The sequence below is a fragment of the Miniopterus schreibersii genome, assembly GCF_964146895.1.
Source record: "Miniopterus schreibersii genome assembly, chromosome: 4".
Taxonomy (NCBI): domain Eukaryota; kingdom Metazoa; phylum Chordata; class Mammalia; order Chiroptera; family Miniopteridae; genus Miniopterus; species Miniopterus schreibersii.
In genome coordinates this window covers 17,676,950-17,693,666 of record NC_138105.1, presented here as the reverse complement: position 1 = coordinate 17,693,666, position 16,717 = coordinate 17,676,950, and the positions used below count along the sequence as shown (strand labels likewise).

Sequence of the window (16,717 nt, the reverse complement as noted above, 5' to 3'; positions counted from 1 at the left end):
TCTTATAGTCCCTATATGAATGTATAAACATAATTGGACCATTTAAACCTAAATTTCAGATAAAATTGTAAGACTTTTCTGAATATATCTAGAAGTTAATAGAAAATAAAATAAGCATTACTTACCTCTTAAAGTGGATATATTTCTGTTGGGAAAATAAGTGTTGAAATATGTTTTTAAGGTACTATTTTCATTTAATATTTTATAGTACTTTCAGTCCACTTTATTCTATCCATTAAAGAAACCTACTAATAGTTGATTTAATGATATCAGCCGAGAAGCTAAAGAAGTAATGTAAAATAAAATAAAATCAACAAAGAGTAGCGTTTGTTTTGTCTGGCATACCTAGTGGGTGCAGTAACATCTGAGGACTCTGAGCGCCGCTGTTCACCTACTAGGAGAGAGGCGCAGCCCGCGCTCCAGCCGGATTCTCAGGGCTGCAACTACACCAAAGCGTCCCCGTTCCTACAAAGCGGCTCCGGGGCTGCAGCGACACTCACTCCAGAATTTAAGGTGCTCAGACTACAGAGACTCCTTGCTGCCGGAGAAAGAAAAAGGAACCGGTCAAAACACGCAACGTGCCCAGCGAGGACTTTGCCAGGATTCCGTGACGAGACAACAATGGCCGCTCAGAGGAACAGCTGGGACCGCGGCGCGCTGGCTCTGCTCTGCCTTTTCCTCGGTGTGCCCTGGGAGGCTGGGGCCCGGCAGATCCGCTACTCGGTGCCTGAGGAGCTGGACAAAGGCTCCTTCGTGGGCAACATCTCCAAGGACCTGGGGCTGGAGCCCCGGGAGCTGGCGGAGCGCGGCGTCCGCATAGTCTCCAGGAGCAGGACGCAGCTCTTCGCTCTGAGCGCGCGGAGCGGCAGCCTGGTGACCGCGGGCAGGATAGACCGGGAGGAGCTCTGCGCCCAGAGCGCGCGCTGCCTGGTGAGTTTTAACGTTCTTGTGGAAGACAGGGTGAAACTTTTCGGGATAGAAGTAGAAGTAACTGATATCAACGATAATGCCCCCAAATTCCAAGCAGAAAATCTAGACGTAAAAATTAATGAAAATGTCGCTCCGGGAATGCGCTTCCCTCTCCCGGAAGCCGTGGACCCGGATGTGGGCGTGAACTCCCTACAGAGCTATGGGCTCAGCCCCAATAGGCACTTCTCGCTGGCAGTGCAGAGCCGCGCCAGTGGCGTCAAGTACCCGGAGCTGGTGCTGGAGCGCGCCCTGGATCGCGAGGAAGAGGCACAGCACCAGCTGGTCCTCACTGCCTCCGACGGGGGCGACCCTGTCCGCTCTAGCACTGTCCTCATCAGTGTCACTGTCTTCGATACAAATGACAACGCACCTGTCTTCACTTTGCCCGAATACCGAGTGAGTGTTCCGGAGAACTTGCCTGTGGGCACACAGCTGCTGACAGTCAATGCCACCGACAGGGACGAAGGAACCAATGGAGAAGTGACATATTCATTCCGAAAACTACCTGATACACAATTGCTGAAATTCCAACTAAACAAAAATACCGGAGAAATAAAAATATCAGAAAATCTAGATTATGAAGAGACAGGTTTCTATGAAATAGAAATACAAGCAGAAGATGGAGGAGCATATCTTGCAACTGCAAAAGTGTTGATTACAGTAGAAGATGTAAATGACAACAGTCCAGAAGTGACCATCACATCTCTGTTTAGTCCCCTAAAGGAAGATTCACCTCTGGGGACTGTTGTAGCTCTTTTAAACGTGCATGATCTAGACTCTGGGCAGAATGGACAGGTCACCTGTTCCATATCAGGAAATCTACCGTTTAAGCTAGAAAAGTCCATTGACAGTTATTATAGATTGGTGACATACCAGGCTCTTGACAGGGAACAGGTATCCTCTTACAATATTACTGTAACAGCAACAGACGGAGGAAGTCCACCCCGATCAACAGAAACTCACTTCACCCTGCAAGTGGCAGATATCAATGACAACCCACCCACCTTCTCTCACATATCCTATTTTACCTATATCCCAGAGAACAACCCAAGAGGTGCCTCCATCTTCTCTGTGACTGCACTAGACCCAGACAGCAAAGAGAATGCTCAGGTTATTTACTCCCTCACTGAAGACACCATCCAGGGGGCACCTCTGTCCTCCTATGTCTCCATCAACTCTGACACCGGAGTCCTGTATGCACTTCGATCCTTCGACTATGAGCAGTTTCGTGACCTACAGATGCAGGTGACAGCGACTGATAGTGGGGACCCACCACTCAGCAGCAACGTGTCACTGAGTCTGTTTGTGCTGGACCAGAATGACAATGCTCCAGAGATCCTGTACCCCTCGCTCCCCACAGATGGTTCCACTGGTGTGGAGCTGGCACCCCGCTCTGCAGAACCCGGATACCTGGTGACCAAGGTGGTGGCAGTAGACAGAGACTCAGGCCAGAACGCCTGGCTGTTCTACCGCCTGCTCAAGGCCAGCGAGCCAGGGCTCTTCGCGGTGGGGCTGCACACGGGCGAGGTGCGCACTGCGCGGGCGCTGCTGGACAGAGATGCGCTCAAGCAGAGCCTGGTGGTGGCTGTCCAAGACCACGGCCAGCCCCCTCTCTCGGCCACTGTCACGCTCACTGTGGCCGTGGCTGACAGCATCCCAGATGTTCTGGCTGGCCTGGGAAATCTTGAGCCCTCCGCCAACCCTGATGACTCTAGCCTCACGCTGTACCTGGTGGTGGCAGTGGCTGCTGTCTCCTGTGTCTTTTTCGCCTTTGTCATTGTGTTGCTGGCACTCAGACTGCGGCGTTGGCACAAGTCACGCCTACTCCAGGCTTCGGGAGGCGGGTTGGTGGGAGTGCCTGCCTCGCACTTTGTGGGCGTGGACGGGGTGCGGGCTTTCCTGCAGACCTATTCCCACGAGGTCTCCCTCACCGCGGACTCGAGGAAGAGCCACCTGATCTTCCCGCAGCCCAACTACGCGGACACGCTCATCAGCCAGGAGAGCTGTGAGAAAAAGGATCCTTTGTCTTTGTTAGATGATTCGAAGTTTCCCATAGAAGATACCCCTTTGGTTCCAGTGAGTTCTAGTTTTACTCCTTTCCTTTAATTTAAAAAATTATGATTGGCTTTGTTTTTAAGTTTGCAGCATGGTGATGGGAATTTTTAATCTTTATTCTTTCACTTTTTCCTTGTTTAATTTGCTTCTTGCTAAAATATTCCAGAGTATAACTTGTCAGTTATTAAGACTGATATGTCTTTACTTTCTCTGGTAAGTATTTATGTAATGGCAATGAAGGTCTGTTGTCATAAGGTTGTTACGATTAGCTTTGCAGAACCTTATATTTTATAGTTTTGTGTGCTGTCCTTTGGCCACATGCTGAAATCTTAGCTCTGGTTTTGAAGGCAGGTCTGGTAAACATAGGTAAGGGTCAGAACAAATGCATTAGCATCACTGGGAACATAAACACAAGGTCACTCAGTGTTGGTCTTCCCAAGGAGAAGGGCAGAAGTACACCTTTGTGGTTATATTTTTCAAACTATACCTTGTAATGACAAGTTGCAGTTGAATTTACTTCCTAGCGATTTAAAATTGTCATCAGTATTCTATAAGAAGTTATAAACAATGTGTGCTTAAATTTTTCCAAGTGCAATCATACCTGGTAACACTGCAGCATTCTTCTTGCCTGTGATTCTAATTTCATACTGTTGTGGGAAGACATAGCATTTTAATTTTACGTTTCCTTGCTGAATCGGGTTTCTAGAGGACGTATAGAAGGTTAAACTAAGCAGATTTTATGTTCTGCTCTCTCTGTGTTTTTTGTTAAACTCTCCAATCTATGAGGCTGAAAAAAATACAGATTGGGGAGACAGATTTGTTCCCAAGAACAAATGTTCCCAAGAACAGGAGCAAGGGATTTGTGCCAAGAGTGTTTCAGTGGCTCCTTAATGTAGTGGAAGAAAGATCCACCTGAAACTCTGAAAACTCTGAAGTTGAGTCAAAATAAACTTTAAGTCAAGAAAGAAATGTTATTTCTGCAGGATATCTTATCCGAATATAAGCAGAGAAGTACACAAAATTATTCTAAACAAATTATCAGTGGAGTCACTGCTGAACCCAAATAGGATGGTTTGATCTCTTACTATTATTTCTAATATTCTTCTAAATTAATATGGTAGCATAAAGGCAAAGAGTGCCCTAATGTGTCTCAAAATACTTATGAGAACATTACTTTTTTCATGTCATTCAACATTTGTTCAATGATAAGTTTGTGGAAGGAGAACACACCCTTTAGGGTCATAGTTATTAACTTTTAAATCATTGAAACTGTCACTTAAAATTTCTGTCCATAAGAGTAAAAATTAGTATGCATCCATCTCAATTCTTTTATTTTGAAAAATACAGTTTTAAAAATAACTACTCTGACATGGCAGCTATTATAAGCAAATGTTTTTAAAGATATAATTACTTTAAAGCAACACAGGACACCTTTAAGTATTGTAATCAATATGGCAATGGTTGCATCTCTAGTTCCTAAATATGGGGGGATGGATCAGTACTTTCTAGCCAAATGTAAGGTAGGACTGAAGACAAAAAAAGGTTTTTGCATCTCTTCAGTATTTCCCTTTGCGGATAATTACTCTTAAAAGGAAAAGCAATGATTGCCTTTGGAACGGAAGAACTGGGTAGCAGTGGACCATGGGATAGAGACCTACTTTTCACTTCATAGTCTTTCATGCCTTTTTGACTTTTGAAAGAAATACTTTTATCCATTCAAATATATGTAAATTTTTAAAATATATAAAGATATAGTTTTGACCATGTGAAAAATATGTTTCATGATAAAAACGGGATCACTGAGGAGTAAGATTCGAGTATTTTAGCTGTTACCTTGGCATTCAAAGAGAAAGATTTCCTGAAATGGAGAAAAACGGCTGCGGTTCCACAGGAGGCCTCTGGGCGCCGCTGTCGGCCAGTGCAGGGCAAGCGCAGGCGCCCGGGATCCCTCAGCCCCTAGCCTGGGATTTTCCTGCGCAGCCACCCGCACAGTCGCGGAAGGAAACCCTCTTACACACTAGGGCTCCCGGCTGTGCGGACTCTCCCAGCACGAGCGGATTCCCAGCCCCTAGACTGGGGACTCCGCCCGTCCTGGGCTGAATGCTCTTCCAGTGCGATTGTGTGCACTTTCTCCAACTGGAAAGACCCAGCGAGAACTCGAGCGCGCAATGGGAGGGAGCTGCGCACGGAGCCGCGGGGCTGGCGGGCTGCAGGTACTGTTTCCATTCCTGCTGCCTTTGTTCTACCGCGCGCTCTGCGAGCCCATCCGCTACGCGATTCCCGAGGAGCTGGCCAAGGGCTCGGTGGTGGGGAGCCTCGCCAAGGATCTAGGGCTCAGTGTCCTGGATGTGTCCTCTCGGAAGCTGCGAGTTAGCGCGGAGCAGCCGCTTTTCAGTATAGACGCGGAGAGCGGGGACTTACTGGTGAAGGACCGGATAGACCGTGAGCAGATTTGCAAAGAGCGAAGAAGATGTGAGTTGCAGTTGGAAGCTGTGGTGGAAAATCCCTTAAATATTTTTCATATCATTGTGGCTGTTGAGGATATTAATGACCATGCTCCTCAATTCCATAAAGATGAAATAAACTTAGAAATCAGTGAATCTGTCAGCCCAGGAATGGGGACAGTTCTTGACTCTGCAAAAGATCCTGATATTAGTATGAATTCACTGAGCAAGTACCAACTAAGTTCTAATGAATATTTCTCATTAATGGTGAAAGACAACCCCGATGGTGGCAAATATCCAGAATTAATATTGGAGAAGCCCTTGGACCGAGAAATGCAGAGCATGCACCACTTGGTACTAACAGCCTTAGATGGTGGGAAACCACCACGAAGTGGCACTGCTCGCATCCGAATCCTGGTGGTGGATGCCAATGATAACCCCCCTGTGTTCAGCCAAGATGTGTACAAGGTCAGCATTCCAGAAGACGTGCCCCCAGGCACCTCTGTGCTGAGGGTGAGTGCCAGTGACCAAGACGAAGGCGTCAACGCAGAGGTCGCCTACTCCTTCCTTGGTGTGGCTGATAAAGCCCAGCACGTGTTCTCTCTGGATTCTGCAACAGGAATCATTATAACTCATCAACCCCTGGATTTTGAAGAAGTAGAAAGATATATAATGGATGTAGAAGCAAAGGACCGAGGATCTCTCTCTACACAATGTAAAGTAATTATAGAAGTTCTAGACGAAAACGACAACAGCCCAGAAATAATCATCACTTCTCTCTCTGATGAGATTTTGGAGGATTCCCGTCCAGGAATGGTTGTGGCCCTCTTCAAAACACGAGACTGGGATTCCAGGGAAAATGGAGAAGTCACATGTAATTTAAGTAGAAACGTTCCATTTAAGATTCATTCTTCTTCTAATAATTACTACAAGCTAGTAACAGATGGCGCCCTAGACCGAGAACAGACCCCAGAGTACAATGTCACCATCACAGCCACCGACAGGGGCAAACCGCCCCTCTCCTCCAGCACCACCATCACCCTGCACATCACCGACGTCAATGACAACGCTCCGGTTTTCCAACAGTCAGCCTACCTGGTCCACGTGCCAGAAAACAACCCGCCCGGGGTCTCCATCGCTCAGGTCAGCGCCTCCGACCCCGACCTGGGACCCAACGGCCAGGTGTCCTACTCCATCGTGGCCAGCGACCTGGAGCCCCGCGCGCTGTCGTCCTACGTGTCGGTGAGCGCGCAGAGCGGCGTGGTGTTCGCGCAGCGCGCCTTCGACCACGAGCAGCTGCGCGCCTTCGAGCTGACGCTGCAGGCCCGCGACCAGGGCTCGCCCGCGCTCAGCGCCAACGTGAGCCTGCGCGTGCTGGTGGGCGACCGCAACGACAACGCGCCGCGGGTGCTGTACCCCGCGCTGGGGCCCGACGGCTCTGCGCTCTTCGACACGGTGCCGCGCGCCGCGCAGCCAGGCTACCTGGTCACCAAGGTGGTGGCGGTGGACGCTGACTCTGGACACAACGCCTGGCTGTCCTACCACGTGCTGCAGGCGAGCGAGCCGGGGCTGTTCAGCCTGGGGCTGCGCACGGGCGAGGTGCGCACGGCCAGAGCTTTGGGCGACAGGGACGCTGCCCGCCAGCGCCTGTTGGTCGCTGTGCGTGATGGGGGACAGCCGCCCCTCTCGGCCACAGCCACGCTGCTCCTGGTCTTCGCTGACAGCCTACAAGAAGCATTGCCCGACCTCAGCGACCACCCCACGCCATCTGACCCCCAGGCCGAGCTGCAATTTTATCTGGTGGTAGCCTTGGCCTTGATCTCCGTGCTCTTCCTCCTCGCGGTGATCCTAGCCATTGCTCTGCGCCTTCGAAGCTCTTCCAGCCCCACCACTGGGGCCTGCTTTGGGTCTGCTCTCTGCTCCAAATCTAGACCAGAGATTCCCCCCAACTACAGCGAGGGGACTTTGCCTTATGCCTATAATCTGTGTGTGCCTGGGGATCAAACTAACCAGGAATTTAATTATCTCACATCTGCGGACCATTGTCCAGCCAAACAAGATACTCTCAACAAAGATAGCTCTTTAGCGCTATTGGCTAGCATTCTAACTCCTAGTGTTGAAGCAAATAAGAAGACTTTTAAACAGGTAAGTAGTTAAAATAATGCTTTTTGTAGTCCAATATGCCAATATATATCAATATAGTGCTTTTATTTCAAGATCCTAGGTTCAATCTCTTGATAGAGTTTCTAGAATAAACCTTTGGTCAGATCTATGGGTATCACTGTTAAGACTAAAGTTTACAATGCTGGGATCTTAATAGTCAAATGCATTTTAAGGTAAATGGAGAAGTCTCAGATGAAATCTTTATGAAATAGAATACCTTCTACTTAAGGATGTGGAATACAGGTATACTTTATATCATGGTATTTTAAATAACCCTAATGTAATCCAAACTTTCTCAAACGTTTCATCTTTATTTTTCTCAATAAAGAAACATTGGTAAGCATTATAATCATGCATCCCATCTGATGATTTTGTTAGGACCATGCCAGCTCCTCATCCACAAATTCTGTTCGCTTCAGTTGGTAAAAGTTAATAGGAATCAAATCTAACCTGCAAGTTTTCAGTTCTAGTAATATTTGAAAACTTTTTTTTAAAACATAATTACTCTTTCCAAAAGTGCTCTTGGTAAACTTTTAACATCACATTATATAACTCTTTGTTGTCTGCAATTTAAGTTTTACATATGCTTTGCGAAGGATTCTCGAAGAGGTGGGTGTAATTAACTTAGGAAACTGGCACGTTCGTTGGGTTTTCTTACTCGTTGCAATAATAAGTTTGGACTCTAGGCGCCGCTGTTCACCAACCAGGGGCTGGGAAGCTGCGAGCTACAGTCGCTCCCTCCCCCTACCTCTGTAACACAAAGCCGAGTGGGATAGATACTCACAGATTCTGGTGCTGGAAACTTAAAAGTACGGACTTCTCTTCGCTCTCTAATGATATTCTGGATGCAGTCGGCCCGGGACTTCGTAGATACATAGGCTGAGTCAGGACAAACCGGCTCAAGAAACCGCGGAATTTCGGCTCAGCCACTGCCATGGCGAAGCAGCTATTACGCCTGGACCGCAGCGGGCTGGTCCTACTGTACATTTTCCTGGGGACGCTGCGGGAATTTGGGGCCGGACAGATCCGATACTCGGTGCCAGAAGAGACAGACAAAGGCTTCTTCGTGGGCAATATTTCCAAGGACCTGGGGCTGGAGCCCTGGGAGCTGGCGGAGCGCCGCGTCCGCATCGTCTCCAGAGGAAAGACGCAGCTTTTCGCTCTGCATCCGCGAAGTGGCAGCTTGGTCACCGCAGGTAGGATAGATCGGGAGGAGCTCTGTGAGACGAGGTCCGCCTGTTTCTTAAATATGGAGATACTTGTGGAAGATACCCTGAAGATTTACGGAGTGGAAGTGGAGATAACGGATATTAATGATAATGCCCCCAGCTTCCAGGAGGGGGAAGTAGAGATAAAAGTCGGTGAGCACGCGACTCCCGGGTCGCGATTTCGCCTTCCTAACGCTAGGGATCCAGATGTAGGAAGGAATTCCCTTCAGGGCTACCAACTCAACCCCAATAGTTACTTTTCCTTGCAAGTTGGAGGCAGAACTGATGGGGCCAAAAATCCTGAGCTCGTGCTGGAGGGGAACCTGGACCGGGAGAGGGAGGCTGCTCACCTACTGCTCCTCACAGCCTTGGATGGGGGGGACCCCATCCGCCAGGGCACGGTTCCCATTCGCGTGGTGGTCCTCGACGTGAATGACCATGTCCCAAAGTTTACTCAGCCTGTTTATCGCGCGAGTGTTCCCGAGAACCTCAGCTCTGGATCTAGGGTGCTCATGGTAAACGCAACTGATCCAGATGAGGGAACCAACGGGGAAGTGGTGTATTCATTCCGGAACACGGAAAGGAAAGCTTCTGAAGTATTCCGGTTGGATCCTCGAACTGGAGAAGTCTCCATTCAGGGGTCTCTGGATTTTGAGAAATACAGGTTCTATGAGATGGAAATTCAAGGCCAAGATGGTGGGGGTCTCTGGACCACGGCTAAGGTGTTGATCACAGTTGTGGATGTGAACGATAATGCTCCAGAGATAACTATCATGTCTTCTGCTAACTCGGTGCTGGAAAACTCCCCTCCAGGTACAGTAATTGCTCTTCTAAATGTGCAGGATCAAGACTCTGGAGAAAATGGCCAAGTCTCTTGTTTCATTCCTAATAATCTGCCTTTTAATTTAGAAAAGACTTATGGAAATTATTACAAGTTGATAACAAACAGAGCGCTGGACAGAGAGCAGGTCCAGAGCTACAATATAACAGTGACAGCTACAGATCGCGGAAGTCCACGCTTGTCTACACAAGCTCAGGTTTCATTGAATGTAGCAGATGACAACGATAACCCTCCCACTTTCGCTCACTCCTCTTATTCTGCCTACATTCCTGAAAACAACCCTAGGGGGGCCTCCTTGTTCTCAGTGACCGCACTTGATTGGGACAGTGAAGAAAATGCCAGGGTCACTTACTCCCTGGTCCAGGACACCATCCAGGGAGCTCCCCTGTCCTCCTACATCTCCATCAACTCAGACACCGGTGTCCTGTATGCGCTGTGCTCCTTTGACTATGAGCAGTTCCGAGACCTGCAGCTACAAGTGATAGCACAGGACAGTGGGGACCCTCCACTAAGCAGCAACATGTCCCTGAGCATATTTGTGCTGGACCAAAACGACAACGCACCGGAGATCCTGTACCCCGCACTCCCCACTGATGGCTCCACTGGCGTGGAGCTGGCACCCCGCTCCGCAGAGCCCGGCTATCTGGTGACCAAGGTGGTGGCGGTGGACAGAGACTCAGGCCAGAACGCCTGGCTGTCCTACCGCCTGCTCAAGGCCAGCGAGCCGGGGCTCTTCGCGGTGGGGCTGCACACGGGCGAGGTGCGCACTGCGCGGGCGCTGCTGGACAGAGACGCGCTCAAGCAGAGCCTGGTGGTGGCTGTCCAAGACCACGGCCAGCCCCCTCTCTCGGCCACCGTCACACTCACTGTGGCTGTAGCCGACAGCATCCCAGAGGTCCTGGCCGACCTAGGCAGCCTGGAGTCTCCCACCAACCCCGATGATTCAGGCCTCACGCTGTACCTGGTGGTGGCAGTGGCCGCGGTCTCCTGCGTCTTTCTCGCCTTTGTCATCGTGCTGCTGGCACTCAGGCTGAGGCGCTGGCACACATCGCGCCTGCTCCAGGCTTCGGGAGGCGGGTTGGTGGGCGTGCCCGCCTCGCACTTCGTGGGCGTGGACGGGGTGCGGGCTTTCCTGCAGACCTATTCCCACGAGGTCTCCCTCACCGCGGACTCGCGGCAGAGCCACCTGATCTTCCCGCAGCCCAACTACGCGGACACGCTGCTCAGCCAGGAGAGCTGTGAGAAAAGCGAGCCTCTCTTGATAGTTGAAGATTCAGTTACCGGTTTAGGCAAATGTAACCCTACAAGTAATCAGGTGAGATTTTTTTTTCCTGCCTCCCAAATACTAGTGTCTCTGCACAAGTCTATTAAGTGGCTTTTTTTGGGTAAACCTATTATAAAAACTGCTGGGGGGAGGGGTGCATGTTCAGTTCATACAGATTTACAGCAATGCACGTGAGTTTGTGTATTTTACCTTTAATCAGATTACTATCATTTTTCAGAAAGGTTTTGTGAAAGTGGGTTTTATTATTATTATTATTCCTGGTATATTTTCTTTTTAATCCAAAGGTCCAGCTTGCTTTATAATAAGTTGAATTTTAATAATGTTTTTCTATCGGTGTCTGTGGCTATCAGTGTAAACTGGTTATGATTCACAAACACTATTTATTTCCCTATTTTAACTTCGCATTGCCTCCATGATTCTGACTATATTCTACCATTGTTTACTTCACTCCTACTGCTCAGATTTGACCCTGCTGATGGAATAGCCTACTCTCTCTGGTATGGGAGACTCATATCTATCACTACATGGTCACACATAGGTCCACATTTACACATGTAAGCTTTTCTCTGAGCACAAAACAATTATATTTTCATTTCTGATGGCTGGTGATATGTTTAGATCCTGTTGATTATTTCAACTTTGTCTCATTTACTTATTCCATCAAAACAGACATGTTGACTGCCTTTTTAATTACTAGACTCCCCTGTGAGAGGAAACATGGGACACATTTTTTTTCTTTTGTTCTAGACGTGTTTTCTGTTTCTACAGTGAAGTCACTAGATGAGATGATTCTGAAGAAATAATTATTGAGCTGGTGTTACTCCCTTTTACTCTTTTACTTGTACTTTAGTGTGTGTGTTCAGGATTTTAAAAAATGTAAAGTCACAGAAAGACTTAATTTAGATCCAGTGCTTCTCAAAAAGTTACTTTCAAATCTGTTCAACCTGTTTATGTTTTTCGGATTTATTCATATGGAATAGCGTGTGACTATATGAGAGGGAATGGGTATTTAGACTTTATTAGAGACTGACTTAACTGGTGTTTGTTTTCATTATGCCAATGAGTCGTGGATTCCCTCTTTATTTCCTTCTTAAACTCATTTTGTATTATATATAAGTATACTCAATTCTTATATTTATAACCAACTCGCTATTGAGGCCCTAAGAGTTGCCTACTAACCCACGTGTTATCTGAAGCAAGGTCTAGGAAAGTCAGGTGAGGAGAGGAGCCCTATCTAGGCTATCTGATCACAGGACTCATCTCCGTAATCAATTCAGCTCCTCACTCTCGCACCACTTCTAGATGTTTGGTCCAAATTCCTTGAACAGTCATGTTCCCTTCAAGTTTTCCTTCCTCACTTAGGAATTGGCCTTGATGTAATTAACTGTACACAGAGTATCTAATGTTTGGGCGACAAGAATTGCAACTGTAGGAGAGGGAAGTCTTGCAACAGATGCCTGAATTTGCCTTGAAGTCAAGAAAATGTTGGTGTGCTCCAAGCATCTAAGGATAGAATTATGCTTATGGAATTCCAAACTGAAAAAAGATTTAACGCGTTTTACTTAAACTGAAATTAGATGAATAAGAGGGATATGAGGTGTTTTGCTGGGAGAGGGAGGTGCTCCATATTTTTGAAAATGTGGTCTAAACTAGTTAGGAGCTGGCAACCAAGATCTTGGAAAATACAAAGAAAAGGTTGGCTTTGAAACTTGAGATTAAGAAGGTTATTTTGACTCAGAGGTAGTAATAACAGTTCTGTGAAGGCGCAACATATGGTCCAATTAAATAAAAGGACAGAAATAAGACACCCTCACATTTCATGTCATTAAATTCCTGTGGTAACATACTAGGGTATACTTTTATATTGTTTACAATGTAAGGGTAAAACCATAATCTCTTCCATAAATTCTCTTTTGTAAGTAACAAGGAAGACTTGATGGCATTGGCCATCTTTATCCTGAGAACACTCTGTATAGCTTTGAGCTCTCCTCCAGTTTCCTCTGATAAATGGAGGAGGGAAATTCGCACATAAGACTGATTCTAATCCTAGGTGTCATTTCATGGCTGTCGCAATTCCCCCACACCACTTGGTGGGGCTATTTTCGCACGTGGTCTTTGTTCTAAGTCCGGAGAGAAGACTTTGCTTTGTTCTTCCAGTATCTGCACTGCCTCTGGTCAGAAAAAGACACACTGTTCTCATTCCTGGGTTTATGGCTCTTCTGTAGGATCCCATCTCTAAGGAACTTGCTTTGGTAGTAAACACGGGAAAACAGACACATCCAAAACTCACAAATTGCCTCCTTTCCTAGACATCAGTCCGACATAGCTGTCGGAATGCCGAATCCCATTGTTTGCAAGGCTTCTGCCTGCAGTTTTCTAAACAGGCTCTGAGCGCCGCTGTTGGCCAATGTGCTGCGAGAGCTGGAGTCCAGGATCCTCAGGGCGCTTTCCGCGCAGTCACAAAAGCAAGTAGAGAGAAGAGAGGGGCCCGGACTCCGGCGCACTGCTCGGCAAATCTGATCCCGGAACACCGACTGGGATGCCTTCACACTGGGAGCCTTGAGTTTTCTACGCGGTGGAAGTAGATACTTTAAACACAGTTTGTAAAGACAGCGTCTTCTCAACGCCGGAGGCTGCAGCTGGGCCCAGAAGGATGGGAAATAGGGCGAAGCTGACGAGCAGTGCCCGGCGGCGGCGGCAAGTACTCTTTCCCTTCCTGCTGCCTTTGTTCTGCGGGGCGCTCTCGGAGCAGATCCGCTACTCGGTTCCAGAAGAAATGGGCAGGGGCTCTGTAGTGGGGAACCTCGCTAAGGACCTGGGGCTGCGCGTACGGGATTTATTGACCCGCAACCTCAGAGTTGGTGCCGAGAAACAATACTTTACCATAAACACGGAGAATGGGAATTTACTTGTGAGCGACAGGATAGATCGGGAATCGCTCTGCCCTCAAAACCCTGTGTGTGTCGTGCCCTTAGAGATCGTAGCAGAGAACCCTCTAAATGTTTTTCACATAAACGTGGTGATAGAAGATATAAATGACAATTCACCTCACTTCCCCTCAAATAGCATTGTTTTACAAATCAACGAATTTGCAATTCCAGGAACTAGGTTTGTCTTGGAATCTGCTATAGATGCAGATGTAGGGCCTAATTCTCTCCAGAGTTACCAACTCAGCTATAATGAGCACTTCTCTCTGATGATGAACGATAAGCTTGAAGGCAAGAATGCCCCCGAGTTAATGTTAGAGAAGCCCCTGGACCGGGAACAACAGAGCTCCCATCTCCTGGTCCTGACGGCTGTAGATGGGGGTGACCCAGTCCGAACTGGCACCACTCAAATCAGGGTGGAGGTCACTGACGCCAACGACAACCCCCCAGTGTTCAGTCAGGATGTGTACAAAGTTAGCCTGCGAGAGAACTTGCCCTCAGGCACCTCTGTGCTAAAGGTGAGCGCCACCGACCTAGATGAGGGCATCAATGCGGAGATCACCTACTCCTTCAAAACACTGGGAGATGTTGGAAATATGTTTATGCTAGACCATCAAAGTGGAGAAATTAAATCCAAAGACCCTATGGACTTCGAAATCAGTAGCAGTTATACCATAATCATAGAAGCCAAGGACGGTGGAGGCATGACCACGGAGTGCAAGATTATACTAGAAATTCTAGATGAGAATGACAACGCTCCAGAGGTGGTGTTCACTTCGGTGTCTAGTTCCATAACCGAGGACTCAGAGCCCGGGACGGTGATTGCTTTGTTCAAAACACATGATAAAGATTCCGGAGAAAACGGGGAGGTCACATGCCTCATAAAAGAGAAAGTGCCTTTTAGAATTCAATCTTCCGCCAGTAATTACTACAAGCTTGTAACAGATGCAGCCCTGGACCGGGAACAGACCCCAGAGTACAATGTCACCATCACAGCCACTGACAGGGGCAAACCGCCCCTCTCCTCCAGCAGAAGCGTCACCCTACACATCGGGGACGTCAATGACAACGCTCCGGTTTTCCAACAGTCAGCCTACCTGGTCCACGTGCCAGAAAACAACCCGCCCGGGGTCTCCATTGCCCAAGTCAGCGCCTCCGACCCCGACCTGGGACCCAACGGCCAGGTGGCCTACTCCATCGTGGCCAGCGACCTGGAGCCCCGCGCGCTGTCGTCCTACGTGTCCGTGAGCGCGCAGAGCGGCGTGGTGTTCGCGCAGCGCGCCTTCGACCACGAGCAGCTGCGCGCCTTCGAGCTGACGCTGCAGGCCCGCGACCAGGGCTCGCCCGCGCTCAGCGCCAACGTGAGCCTGCGCGTGCTGGTGGGCGACCGCAACGACAACGCGCCGCGGGTGCTGTACCCCGCGCTGGGGCCCGACGGCTCTGCGCTCTTCGACACGGTGCCGCGCGCCGCGCAGCCAGGCTACCTGGTCACCAAGGTGGTGGCGGTGGACGCTGACTCTGGACACAACGCCTGGCTGTCCTACCACGTGCTGCAGGCGAGCGAGCCGGGGCTGTTCAGCCTGGGGCTGCGCACGGGCGAGGTGCGCACGGCCAGAGCTTTGGGCGACAGGGACGCTGCCCGCCAGCGCCTGCTGGTCGCTGTGCGTGACGGGGGACAGCCGCCCCTCTCGGCCACCGCCACGCTGCACCTGGTCTTTGCGGACAGCCTACAAGAGGCACTGCCAGACCTTAGCGACCACCCCACGCCATCTGACCCCCAGGCCGAGCTGCAGTTTTACCTGGTGGTGGCCTTGGCCTTGATCTCCGTGCTCTTCCTCCTCGCGGTGATTCTGGCCATTGCCTTGCGCCTGCGACGCTCCTCCAGCCCGGGTACCTGGGGCTGCTTTCAGCCTGGTCTTTGTACTAAGACTGGACCAGGGGTTTCTCCCAACTACAACGAGGGAACTTTGCCGTACTCCTACAATCTGTATGTTGCCTCCGATTCTCAGACAACAAGGTTTAATTTTCTCTCTCTGACGCCGGAAACTGCCCCTCCACAGGATCTTTCTAATGAAGCATCTTTGGTAGTAAGTGTCACCGAAGAGAATAGCAAGTTAAGCTCGAACTCTGTTGCTTCTAGTCACGTGAGTTTCAATGAATGCCTTTCATCTGCAAACGGTTTGCTTTGATTTTCTTTACTCTCTTAACTACAAAGAGAGGAAATGCATGAGAAAAGGCTTTTTTAAAAAAGGAAAAGTAGTGCTCTAATATTCAGGTACATTTGCTAGGGATTCTTTGAATCCCAGTGAGTAGGTCAGACTTATGCCCTATCTTTTCTCAAAGATACCCGTATATTTCTTCCCAGTTTAAAAAATATTATTTTGTGGTTGGCTTGACCAATGTGCTTATCCTCGGAATATAAATATTTACATTCATAAAAGCACAAAAGTGATAATTTTTTTGTATATTTTAATGGGCTTCCTAAGGTATTGCCAATAATTTTAAGTGATTGGAATTAGGTTTGTTACTCAGAAAAAGGTAAGTTTATATTATTCTTTGGATTACTAATTTTCCTGTACATTCTTTTGAAATATAATATGTTAGATTATAGAGCACTACCCTCATTTCCAGTAAATGCAAGTTGGAATGCTTCTATTTTGTTCTAAAAATGTTAAATGTTAATGTGTCTTCTATAAACTTCTGGCGATCCTCATAATGTGTACAATCACATTTCTTATTTTCAGGTTTCCATATTATTGTGAAAACTTGGTTTTTAAATTGAAGTGTCAATAGCTTGTTAAAATAGTTCTTCCATTTAGGCAAAT

The 16,717-nt window shown here is 48.3% G+C and overlaps 1 protein-coding gene across 20 annotated transcripts in view; it reads left to right on the top strand.

Annotated features, from left to right (window-relative positions):
* LOC308555970 (protocadherin gamma-C4) overlaps positions 1 to 16,717 on the top strand; it is a gene marked incomplete at its 5' end in the record, with an annotated part of 156,214 nt that overhangs the window by 78,033 nt on the left and 61,464 nt on the right. The window contains one exon of one of the 20 annotated variants that reach the window (XM_081134828.1): positions 350 to 1,498. The exons of 14 other annotated variants lie outside the window; for them this stretch is intronic. In XM_081134828.1, the coding sequence (XP_080990954.1) occupies positions 350 to 361 (12 nt within the window). In that variant the 3' untranslated portion in view covers positions 362 to 1,498. Of the gene's footprint in view, positions 1 to 349; positions 3,046 to 5,006; positions 7,614 to 8,418; positions 10,996 to 13,388; positions 16,037 to 16,717 lie in introns of those variants that run through there. 5 more of the 20 variants (XM_081134829.1, XM_081134817.1, XM_081134836.1 and 2 more) reach the window with 5 other exon arrangements.